Source organism: Octopus bimaculoides, chromosome 24, assembly GCF_001194135.2.
Source record: "Octopus bimaculoides isolate UCB-OBI-ISO-001 chromosome 24, ASM119413v2, whole genome shotgun sequence".
Taxonomy (NCBI): domain Eukaryota; kingdom Metazoa; phylum Mollusca; class Cephalopoda; order Octopoda; family Octopodidae; genus Octopus; species Octopus bimaculoides.
Window position 1 is genome coordinate 542,695 of NC_069004.1, and position 13,080 is coordinate 555,774.

General features: G+C 39.3%; 1 protein-coding gene and 1 long non-coding RNA gene across 2 annotated transcripts in view; both read left to right on the top strand.

The window, feature by feature from the left end:
* LOC106870896 (uncharacterized) overlaps positions 1–8,671 on the top strand; it is a 30,275-nt gene extending 21,604 nt beyond the window's left edge. Inside the window, exons 12-14 of the mRNA XM_014917131.2 lie at positions 62–948; positions 1,181–1,290; positions 2,373–8,671. Coding sequence (XP_014772617.1) covers positions 62–948; positions 1,181–1,290; positions 2,373–3,914 — 2,539 coding nt within the window. The 3' untranslated portion in view covers positions 3,915–8,671. The remainder of the gene's footprint in view (positions 1–61; positions 949–1,180; positions 1,291–2,372) is intronic.
* A 682-nt stretch (positions 8,672–9,353) lies between these two features.
* LOC106870893 (uncharacterized) overlaps positions 9,354–13,080 on the top strand; it is a 9,284-nt gene continuing 5,557 nt past the window's right edge. The window contains exon 1 of the long non-coding RNA XR_001409600.2: positions 9,354–11,414. This is a non-coding gene — a long non-coding RNA (uncharacterized LOC106870893). The remainder of the gene's footprint in view (positions 11,415–13,080) is intronic.

The window sequence follows — 13,080 nt, forward strand, 5'->3', positions numbered from 1 at the left end:
TGAAACTAAATTCTCTTGGTTTTGTCATCATTTTTACTCTTACACTCTTCTTCTTCTTCAGGCTGTATTCTAAAGACATCTTGAGTCTTGCAAACAAAACAGAAGCCAGTCTAGACAAAGGACTCATGCAAACACCTCCTTTCCACAACAGCCCATCACTACAAAAATCCCCATCACCAGTGATGTTAGTTAACAATAGCTGTAACCGTAACAACAGCCCTGGCCTTAGTCTGAGCCCTAATCCAGAATCTAACTTCAACATATTTGCATCGAACAAAGGTCCTGTGATAACTTCGATGCAGCAGGCACCAATACCATCTAATCCTAACCCTAATGGTCACCTCCAAGGAGGTGGAGAAAGGTTCTTGAGCAAGGTGGTCTTCAATAGGAGTTCACCAGAACCATCCTTACAGCAACAAGTGCAGCCGAGGACAATGAAGTCTAATATGAACTACCCTAACCCCACTCAAAAAGCAGAGGAACTTCAGCAAATGTTTGCCCTCAACAAGGAAGGGTCAATAACAGAACATCCTATAGCATCAAATTTGTCACCACCACCCAACCCTAAATTGCCACCAGAAAAATTACAGAAATACCTTTTTGCTTTTGAGAGGAGCCCAGGGATTTCAATGTCAGAAAAAGAAATTTCACAATTACTAGTGACCGCAAGTCCCCAAGGGCTGATACCGATTCCTAATCCAGACACAGGCCCTAATCAAACTCTTATGCACATTGGCAAGGAGTTACCAATCCAATCGGTCGCTACAAAACTTAAAGGTCCAACCCCAGGGAAAGTCCGCAGACTCGAGTCGATGATCATGCCAGAAGACTCCCAATTTCAAGGAAGAGAAGGAGGAGGTGGAAGTGGTGATGGTGGTGGCAGTGGTACGGTCCAGCAAGGATTTCAATGGAATACGGCACAGGCACGACAACTGATCAGTGAATATGGTGAGTACGTCTTTATATCAAAGTGTGTATTTTGTTTGTGAAAAAAAAGGCTGCCATTTGCAAGCAACTCTCATGTAAATAACCTCGTACTCTACACTTTTGCTCTGTTTATCCGGTGTGTGTGTGTGAAGAAGGCAAATGGCTCGTTTTTTAAATTATAATGTGTGTATATATATAGAAATATGTGTGTGTGTTTTGTTTGCTTTAATCCTTTATTCTACAATAACTGCAGGATCTGGCAACAACAACAAGGACAGTGTTTTGCGGAACCTTCTGGTCAGTGGAGAAGACCGTAACAATGGTTACTTTGTCAACCAACATATGGGATCGCCTTATCTCATGGTAAGTGATCCATTGAAGACCATTTGCACATTAACATGGTTTCATACAACTGTTTAACATTTTCATGCTAATCTGTTTCTGGATGTGTCCGTGTGTGCATGCTTGTGTGTATGTGTGTGTGTGTGTGTGTCTCCTTGTCTTGACGTTGCACAACTGTTGTAAAGAAGCAGCGTTGACAGACAAATGGTGGTGTCTCTTTCTGACCTTCCATGAAAACCTGTCTTGCTTCGGGGAGATATTTACTTTGCTCAGTGACAGGTGAGGGTTGGCAACAGAAAGGTCATCTGGTCGTAGAAAGATCTGCCTCACCAAATTCCGTTCAACCCATGCAAGCATTGGAAACTCTCGTTTTCATTTAATGTCAGCCTGCAAATAACTTGCAAGTCATTCAACACTGATGGCAACTTAATTTTCCAACAACAACCTGACTGTCTGGATGTTGGGTGAGTCCACTTGCTGACCTACACACATTGTTACACAAGGTGCAGTGTTGGATATCATTGAGGATGGGGGTTGGCTCTCTCTCTCCATCTCCCCTTCGTTTTTTTATCATGAAGAATCATTCTCTCTTCTCCGTACCACCAAGTATAAAAAGCATTGACTACATCCTGTAAAATGTTTGATGGATGAGCAGAGATAATAATAGAGTTGAGTAGACCTTTTAATCTTGTAGAGAACAAGACAATCTCAGTAGTGTTGATGTCATGTTACAATGAATCCAGCCCAAGGGTTGGTGTTAGATGAGACAGATACAAGCTTGGCTGTGCAGTAAGAAGCTTGCTTTCCAACCACACGGTTCTGGGTTCAGTCCCACTGCTGGTACCTTGGGCAAGTTCTTCTACTGTAGCTTCAGGCCAACCAAAGCGTTGTGGCTTTATGAGTGAATTTGGTAGAGGGAAACTGAAAGAAACCTGTCGTATCCATCCATCCCGCCATCTATATACATGCTCTCCAACACCTTTGACTCTTCACCAAAAATCGTCAGATTTAACCCAAACACTCTCTGTTTCTGTGTGTGTGTGTGTGATATATATGTTTATGTATATTTGTTATATGATTCTCTCTTCTTTCTCTTCTAACAGACACAAACTCCACCAGAATCACTTCCCAAATTGGACAACTCATTTATACCAGCGTTCACAGGCAGAAGACAAACCACCCAGAACCCAATCAGTGTCAACACAGCCATCACAGCAGCAGCAGCAAATCCCATTGGTAACCAGCACAACGATGGCAACAACAATGGTTCTTCCATGTCAACCAATTCTGTCAAACCTACGACCAATCAACCTGAAGAGCAGAATTGGGCATGGTGGTGGGCTCTCAAAACAACAGTTACGTCCCCGACATTAACTAGTCCCAGTTCTGTCATCACCACCAGTTCCTGCAACAGCAGCCAGAACATCAGGGTTTCAAATTCTATGAATGGCACCACAACCAATATTACTTCCCCCTTGGTACTAGGGAGTCCGAATCCACCCTACGATAAGCGAGCTCTGTTTGGTGAGGACCTTGTTGGAGTTGGTCAGCTGGATCAGAGAGAACTGAATGCTGCCACCAGAGTTTCAAACCCAGTTAAGAGCACTATTATCCCCACGGTCAGGAAGGGCTGCCTCTTGCCTAATTCTCTACAATCAGACTCCCCCAATGACATCCAAGCCCTGTATGGTGAGAGGCTTCCCCAAGCAAAAGGGAACCCCACCTTTGATGTATCTCATTCTGTTGAGAATCCCATAAGGGTCACAGGCACAATTGCAAACAACGCTGCCACCAGTAGTAGTAGTAATAGTAGCAGTAGTAGTAGTACTCGTCGTATGTCATCATTTCTCTTTGATGACTGCCGAGCACTGTTTGGTGTGGATCACCTCCCTGGAGGGCAAAACGATCAGGCATTGTCAAACACGATGACCAAGGGTTCACATTCAGCTGAGGACACAATCATGACTGGCCTTTCTAATGCTAAGTCATCAAGTTCATCCTATGATATCCGAACACTGTTCGGGGTTGATCTCATTCCTGCTGGACAGCTGAATAGGGTTTCAAATTCACGTGAAGGCACACCACCGTCATCAACCACCACCACTACTACTACTACTAACACTACTACTACTCCTAATGACAGTAGTGAGGAGGATAATGTTTGGCAACTTGTTGCTAGAAGGACGTTCTCCATCAATAGCAGTGCCACTAACTCCCCTCGTGATGCAGAAACAGACGACCACTTTGAGTATAATGATGATGATGATCATCTTCTGGTTTCCAATGGCGATAAACTATCCCTGCTAAGGAATGGCAGCAACAGCATGGCCACTGAATCTCTTTCTGAAGCTGAGCAGTCACCACTAGATATGACTGGTATCCAGAACAAAAATAATAATCGTAACAGTGGCATTCAAGCTCCAAACACTCTCAACAACAGTATGAAATACAACAGAGTCCAAATTCCTAAACACCAGAATTTAATGAGGCCATATACATTCACTACAGATTTGGCTGCAGCCTCCAAGTGGCTGCCACGTCTCACACAAACTGACTGTGAGGTGAATGCTCCAGTTTGGTCGGGCGATCGTCTGCTTAATGGCACAGAGTTGTTGAGGGCTTTGGATATGGAAAATATCTTTTGATATTTACTTATACTCATGTAGTGTAAATTTAGAGACTTTTATATAACCTGTGTATATATATACATATGTGTGTATACATATATATATATATATATATATATATATATATATATATATATATATATATATGTATGTATGTATGTATGAATATATATATATGAATACATATATTTATACACTTACAGAGACAATCAACTGAATATATAAAAACACATGCATACACACACGTTTTAAGTGCAAATTTAATGTGGCATATACATATGAGCATGCACACACACATACAAATTTGTGTGTGTGTGTGTGTGAGAGTTTGTATATGCATTGATAGTACCTTGTATATTACTCAGCTTAAATACACTCCCACCTCCACATTACACACACACATACACACATAAAAATATATATTCATATATATATATATAATACAATATATTACAAATATACCCATATATCTATTTTCTTTATTTTATAAAGACATATGTCTACTTACTTAATCTGTCTGTCTGTCTGTCTGTCTATTTATCTTATCTTTCTTCCTATCTACCAATCTATACATACACACACACACACACACACACACACACTCTCTCTCTCTCTCTCTCTCCCCCCACACACACACAGAGTCTTACATATATAAATACTATATATAGTATATAAATATATATATATATGTACATGTGTCCATGCATAATTGTGAGTGTGTGTGTATGTGTATATTCAGATATATAAGCATGGTTGTGTGGTTAAGAAATTCACTCAACAGCCACATTGTTCCTGGTTCAATCCCACTATGGACTCAGGTGGACCAATGCCATGTGAGTGAATTTGTTGATTTGTTGGGTAAAAACTATGCCAAAGCATGTATGTACATATATGTGTGTGTGTGTGGATTCTTTGTTCCCTTCTTAACTGGATGCAAAACTGTGTGTATAAACATTGCAGTGCTTGAAGCAAAGCTCCAACTTATTTACAAAGCTTAAAGTTGAGCCTAAGTTTTCTTTTGTTTTTTGTTCTATCTCATTGCTACATGTGAGGCCATGCTAGAGCACCACTTCCAGTGCTGACTATTCTCTTTCATTCTTATCATTGCTAATGTCTGTTGAGTTTCTGTTATAATCCTTCAGGCCTGGTTCATTTGTTGTTTTTCTCTCACATATTGGTAAGAAAGTGCTTCGTAGTAGCCCTTAATTGCTCCCCCTCTCCCTCAGGGGCAACTTATGTTATGCTTTTAAGTCCTCTCTTGTTTTCACTGGTGGCTGTGGTGGTGGAACTACCACATAATAATAATAATAACTGTTGGCCCTTGAATGCCAAACTGTGGTAAAGGATTCCTCATGTCCTCAAAACTGCTCTTCCCTTTACTTTAGGTTGTTCTTTCCTGTTTGCTAGAATTTCAGAATTTCAAACAAGAACCTCCAGATCTTTCCATTTATACGTATACATGTACATGTGTATATATATACACACACACACACACACACATATGAATATGTTATTGAAGCACCGTTTTACAGGTAGATGACCTTCCTATTAGTAACCTTTACCCATTTTTCAGATAAGGGATGTCTCATTCCATACATCAAAAGCATTTACAATATGTATATACACATAGATTGGATAGGATTACCTATGTTCAGTCCCTCTGCAGGATGAAGGTCCCTCTGTATGTTTCTTTCCACCCAACCATGGTCCCATGTGGAGGCTGTGAATTTGAGCTTCAGTTCATCCTACTCATTTGAGGAGCCACCTCTGCCACACCGGCTCAACTTGGCTTGGCAGACAGATGCAGTTTTTTTTCTTCTTTTTTTATTTGTAATACTCACACACAGGAGTAGGAGAGAGAGAGAGAGAGAGAGAGAGAGAGCAACGTTGTAAATGGTAGTTTTGCCAACTAAAGACAATTTCTGGTGGGTTAAACATTGCTGTTTGTTTTCTGAAAATGCCATCTACGGAGGACTCCAAAACTTAGTGGGCATGTTTAGATAAAGGGGTCATAGCAAGATAAAGGTTAGGCCACCAGGATTCAGTAGGATGGATGAGTTGAGATTAATTACATTTATGATCAGGATAAAGTTTCTTTTTGCTGGTGGCCAGAGTGCTGACTCTAGTGGACACTCTAAAACTTCTTGGCATTAAAGGGTCTCGTGCAGACATGTAGGTCATGTTGGAGAGCTTGTGTCTATGTTTTGCATTTGTTTTAATGTTCAGCATCACTTTGGTGTTATCTGATGAGAAATTCTAAAGGGTCCAAGGACGGTGCCTTGTTTTATACTCCACTTATCACTACAGACCTTTGGGATAAACTACTCTTCGCTGGCGTCATTTGACTTCAGTCTTTAAACCCTTCAGCATTTAGATTCCTTTGTCAAATGTAATCCTTGTTTATTCACATTTAAAAAAAATTAATCATAGATTATCTTGTGGCTTTGAGATTTCAATGATGTGGCTGTATATTTTGAGAACGACATTGTAGGGTAGATGTGAGAGTCCAGATCTGGCCAGCTTGAACATAGAACAGAAAGAATTTTTGGGCCAGATATGTCTGGTTTAAATGCAAAAGAAAAAAAATCAAACAGCCAAGTGCGAGATCTACTTCCTTTTTAAATACGTGTGTGTGTGTGCCCTTGCCTTGACATTGTGGGAGGGTTGCAAAGGGACTATGTTGTTTGTTTATAGTCTTCTGTGGAAAATATGTCTGGCCATGGGAAATATTACTTTGCTTGGAAACAAGTGAGGGTTTGAGATTGGTGACAAGGGACAGTCCTCATTAAATGATGAGGGTAAACACACACACACACACACACTATATATATATATATATATATGGTGTAAGCAACAAAATAAAACCAATTATAGCAGCGACTCCATCTAAGAATATCTGAAGAAGGAATTGTATTCCGAAATATCATTGGACTATGGATAACTAAATTACAACAGGTATATAGTCCATGTTTTTGTATTATAGTGCATTGTTGTACCATTCAAAAGTTTTTATTCTTTAAAAGCTGTGTATTTTTGTCTCCCGTGTTTTCCAACAAAGTGTGTGTACACTTTGTACAAATGTTCGTCTGTGACCTTTCGCATAAGTTGAGGGAGCAGAAAGACAAGCTGCCAGTATTGCATGTGATGTGCATCTTCACAGCTGATTGGTCTGTTGCCTTAAATACATACAGACTTTATGTCTGTCTGTCTATTTATCTCTCTATCTACATACATGCACACGCACACACACACACACACACACACACAGGTCTTTTGTGATTTGTATGGTTTCGTTTCGGACAAATTACCTCTTGCTCACATGTATTACACACACGTATGTATATTGTAGATTACTTATGTAAAAAAATATATTAAATATATTTTTATATACTTTATATATTTTCCTTTTAGATTATGTTTATGTGTATGTGTAGGGGTATATATATATTGGAAATTGGATACGTAAATATATATTTTATATAAAGTCTAATTCTCTTTCAGATTTTATATATATATATGTATACACACATAATCCTTGCTAGCATAGAAAAACATCTATATAACAGTCGAGAATATTTGTGAATAATATTTAATGTCTTGAATCTATACATACATACATATATATATATATATATATATATATAATACATAAAGCTATATAAATATTTTATATATATTTCAACAAAAATTATCTGTGCACATACAGACGATATAAGCCAAATAGATGTAATTGTCACTCTCACTGCTTTATAAGTGTTACAAATATATGTGTGTGTGTGTGTGTATAGATATTTATGTATAGACATATATGCATATGTAAATGTTATGCATGTGCACATACATTCATGCATACAACCTATATTGATATGATAGATATATATATATATATATACACATATCCATGCTGTACATGGATGATGTTAGGGAGGGCATCCTGCTGTAGAAACCAGCAAATGAAGACACAGGAGCTTGATGCAATCCTTGGACACATTGGATCATGTCAAACCATCCATCCCATGGATGTTAAATGATGATTATGTGTGTGTGTGCAGACAACCTTTTAGGTTTTTTTTTGTTTTTTAATCATGTGGGTTATGGCACATGACTGTGAAGATGGTCTACCAGCACTTCTATGGATTCCCTACATGTGAAGGTACACAGGAGATGTAGCAAGGGCAGTGGAGGTGCACATTTGACAGTCGCCTATGGTGTTGTGTCCACTTTTGCGTCTATGGAGTGTTGTCTGTCTTCAGACATGAATTCACTTTCCCACACACACACACACACACACACACACACACACACACACATCTTCGTACACATATATTCTATTAAGCTAGAAACATCACAAACCTTTACATGCATATACTCACATATGCACACATAATGTATATATATATATATAGAATATCTTTGAGAAATATCTATACACATGCATATTTACATAGCAATATCTATATGACTATATACATATTATTATTGTCATTATTACATTATTATTGTTATTATTATTATTATTATTATTATTATTATTATTTGTGCAGAGGCAGTACTGTAGTCAGTGAAAGTTGTCTGAGGTGTGTTTTTTTCCTAGATGAAGACTAATATATATATATATATATATATATATATATATATGTATGTATGTATATATATATATATATATGTATATATATATATGCATATCTTATATAGACATATATATGTAATTACTGTTATGAATTTACAAATTATATTTATCAAGTATCAAAAATAAAATTATCTCTTTTAAAAAATGTCTTGGTGTTTTTTGTCTTTTTTTTAAAATTGATTTTAAATTAGTTTAGATTTTGACTGAAGAAGCCACCCATACATACACCAAAGGTGCCTTTCTGTGGTTACTCATTCTGCTAAAAACAGCATCTAAATTGCCCTTCATGTTGCATGCTACCCTCTGAAAGAAAGGGCATAGATCCTTTCATTCACTGTTGGTGCTATTTATAGAAAACATATTTATCTATTCTTTTATGTTTCAGTCATTTAGCTGTGGCCATGCTGGAGCACCATCTTAAAGGGTTTTAGTCAAAGAAATCGACCTCAGTTGCTTATTCTTTGTAAGCCTAGTATTCTATCAGTCTTTTGCCAAACTGCTAAGTTACAGGGACATAAATACACCAACATTGGTTGTCAAGCAGTATTGAGAGGACAAACATTGACACAAAGACACATGCATATATATATATATATATATACGATGGGTTTCTTTCAGTTTCCATCCACCAAATCCACTCACAAGGCTTTTCCTGAATGCAACTCCCTAACCACTCGGCTATGCGCCCCCTCGATGCTTTTGTTAATATATAATTAAAAATTCACCAATGCATAAAGAGAAGTATCGGAAACAAGTCCTGCGTTATTTCTTGAAACGAATGAAAATTTTGCAATTATGCTGAGGAAGTCCACCCTCCAACAGGTTTATTATGTTCTATCCTGTGGCGGTGGCGGTGGAGATCTCCGTCGTTCTCGGCCTCCGCGGACCATGTCTGTGTTCACGCTTTCAGGATGGAGATGGCTAGCCACAAATGCGAATGCCTTGAGTCAAAGTGACTGTCCTCTATCTGCTGGGACCATGAGTTTGTCTGACAAACCTTCTTAGATATTCCTCTGATGTGAGGAAGAGGAAAGAGATTATGATGTAAACATATATTTTTTAAGAAAGAGAAAAAGAATGTCGTTAATGTATGACGTCATAGAAACTGTAAACAAAACTTTTGCCCAAACACAACAATACAATAGTTTGCATGTGTAGAAAGAACGAAAGCCTTTTTTTTATTCACTGTAGAGAAGAATTGTTTTTCTCTTGGTTGTTTATGTAAATGTGGTCTTAATGGGTTGAAGTTTATATTGTAGCAGGAGTTAGAATCGAAACCTTACAACCCTGATGACATGAGTCAGGCGACGTAGTCTTATTACTAACCAACCAGCTGGCAGAAACCCGACTCCAATCGAATGTTCTGATATTTTCCCCCGCAAACGGGTTATAAAAGCAAGATCGCGCCTAGATCAAGCACAGATGTTGAAAGTGATCCGCCCGAGAACGCATATCCTCACATCTTGCCGAAATCCGACGGGAAAGCAGAAGCAACGTCCGAGTGTTCCTTTGCTGGATCTCAGCCGGGAGTATAGAGTATTTCTCGAATAATGGACCAACCGACTTTCTCCTGTCCCTCAAGCAACACTAATCTTTTCTATTCATAGTCTAAGTACAACTAAATTCTTTTTCTAGTGACTTACATACACCGCTGGCGACGATTAGAAAAGAAAAAAAAACTTTTGTATGTAATGTAAATATTGTAATCGCCTAAATATCAAATAAATTTCTTTCAACTCTCTGCACGTCAGGTTGTTATTGGGACAAGATGCAGCCAACTCAATGACCCACACACTAATAAAACCTAAAATACGTTAGTCAGCGATGAGTTGATTGCTGTTAGAGGGATGAGTACTGGAAGCTTGGAGACAAAATGCTGGTGTGATCTGAAAGAAACCGTATCACCGTACCTTAACCAAGAAAAGAAATTCATTTGAATGGTGACTGCCAAACTTTGCCCCCATCAGAACTCTACGCCATCGGGAAACTCTACAAACGGCGAGACATCGGTACTAAACCGGTCAACAAGGGTGGCATCGTTGTAGTTCACAAATAAGACCCACTCCACCAACCCAGCATATTACCAAACGACTTCACCAGCCAGTTCCAGACACAAGTGTCCACCACCGTTCACGAATCCATCTCTTTTGGTTCGCTTCCCTACTCTGTCATTAATCTTTATTGTAATTACATTCTGAACTGCCACCATATTACTTTGTCCCCAAAATTCACAAAGCAGACACTCCCAGCCATCGTCTCTGCTTCGAATTGCCCAACCGAACTTCTCCCTGCATATCAGAATATTATTATTCTGCATCGCTACTTTAACCGCACACATTAAACACACCAACCACACTTTAAATCTTTTCCGCCTGGAATTTCTACACATCCTCTCGGCTTGTTTATCGATCTTACTATTCGCACCAAAAAATAGTTTCAAATTTTGTCCCAAGGCCAGCAAATTCGATGGAGGGGCAAAGGGCTCAACAGGGACTTATTTTAGCGACCCTGAAAAGGACGAAAGGCAAAGATGACCTCGACGAATTTGAACTCAGAACATAAAGACAAGAAAACTGATGGAGGTATCGCTAAGCATTTCGTCCGACCTTGCTAACAATACTCTCCACTCGAACCCAAAATGTTGTTGCTGGTGTTGTTGTTGCAGAAGCAGACTTTCTGACTCGTTTCTTTATGTGATCACTCAACGTAAAAGAAACAGCAGCCAAATTTCAAATCTATTATCCTAAAAGCAAGGACACACTGGATTTATTCTTTTATTTGTTTCTGTCATTTGACTACGGCCATGCTGGAGCACAATTACACAGAATCTTTAAAAAAAAAAGAGAGAGAGAGAAGCTAGTCACGATTGAAAACGACTTTTAAAATCGGTGAGTATTGAAGCATTGTGTATTGTTTGTAAAGAATGAAAAGTTTTGAATGGTCCAACAATGCAATATAATACAACAAAATGGACTAATATATCTGTTGTAATTTAGTTTATCTATAGTCCGATGATATTTCAGAATACAATTCCTTGATCAGAGAAGAAACAAGGAACGGCGAAACAAAACAAAAGCCATTTGATGGAAGGGGAGGCTACTCTGTATAAGAAAGCCGAAGAGTTAAACAACATGCTTTGACAAACACACCTTGAAATTATAAATGCCACTCTTTCTCTCTCTCTCTCTCTATTTATCTATCTATATATTCCTCTCTCTCTATCTCTATCTATCTAACTATCTTTCTCTCTCTCTATCTATCTATTTATCTATCTTTCTCTCTCTCTCTATCTACTTTCTCTCGTTGCACACACAACACAGACACGTACTCGTATGTGTATACACACACACGCGCGCGAATATATGTATTCATGTGTGTGTGTCTGTCTTTGTCGTCACCACCGCTTGTCAGCCGGTGTAACTTTGTTTACGTCTCCGTATCTTATCTTAGCACAGTCGATACGTTCGACGATAAACCCTTCAAGATGGTGCCTCAGTATAACCGCAGTCCAGTGACCGAAACAAATAAAAGATAATGAGTGTGTGTATACACACACACTCTATATTGCTGAGTAGTATATATATATTAAAGGAGTTCTCCGCATATTTCGGTGTCTGTGTTCTTTCGTCGTTGCTGTTGTTGGACCCTAACCGCCACCTTTGCTCCGTAGACCCCGGCCTCAGTGTTGCATCGACCATTCACTGGTCACTGATTTCAGGAAGACCCTTCCCTCCTCACGCGCTCATAGATTCGGAGTCGTATATTCTTTTCTACTCTAGGCACAAGGCCAGAAATTTTGGGGAAGGGGACCAGTCGATTAGATCGACCCCAGTACGCAACTGGTACTTAATTTATCGACTCCGAAAGGATGAAAGGCAAAGTCGAGCTCGGCGGAATTTGAACTCAGAACGTAAAGACAGACGAAATACTGCTAAGCATTTCGCCCGGCCTGCTAACGATTCTCATTTCTTTATTGCCCACAAGGGGCTAAACATAGAGGTTAAAAACAAGGACAGACAAAGGGATTAAGTCGATCACATCGACCCCAGTGCGTAACTGGTACTTAATTTATCGACCCCGAAAGGATGAAAGGCAAATAGGTGCAGAAAAGGTTTCGTTGAACAGAACCGAACTGGCAGCGCTTCTGTGCTTGTTGACATCGTCCTCATCTGAGAATGAGCCCACGGCAGCACTGCCAGTCCAAGGATTCCTGAAAATTAGCCGTACTTCCTGAGTCGAAGGAATCAGCCAGTTGATTCTCATCGGCCCCAGGAGTTTCTTCGAGAACCTCGTCGTTCTTCCTCACCACTGATGTCGCAAATAGCTAGCAGAGCAGACTTACTTAGAAATAATTATTCGCAACGGGAGCAGTATTAGGAGCAAAAGGGAATCTTTATACCCAATTTAACGTGGGGGGGGGGTCTTGTTCACGTGATCACATAATTCCGACGCCCACAACAAACGAGATTCGTCTGCTGCGATATATCTGTACTTTTGTGCACCACGCATCTATCTGAGAGGACCTCCCGAGGCCCATACCGTGCTATTTGGCGT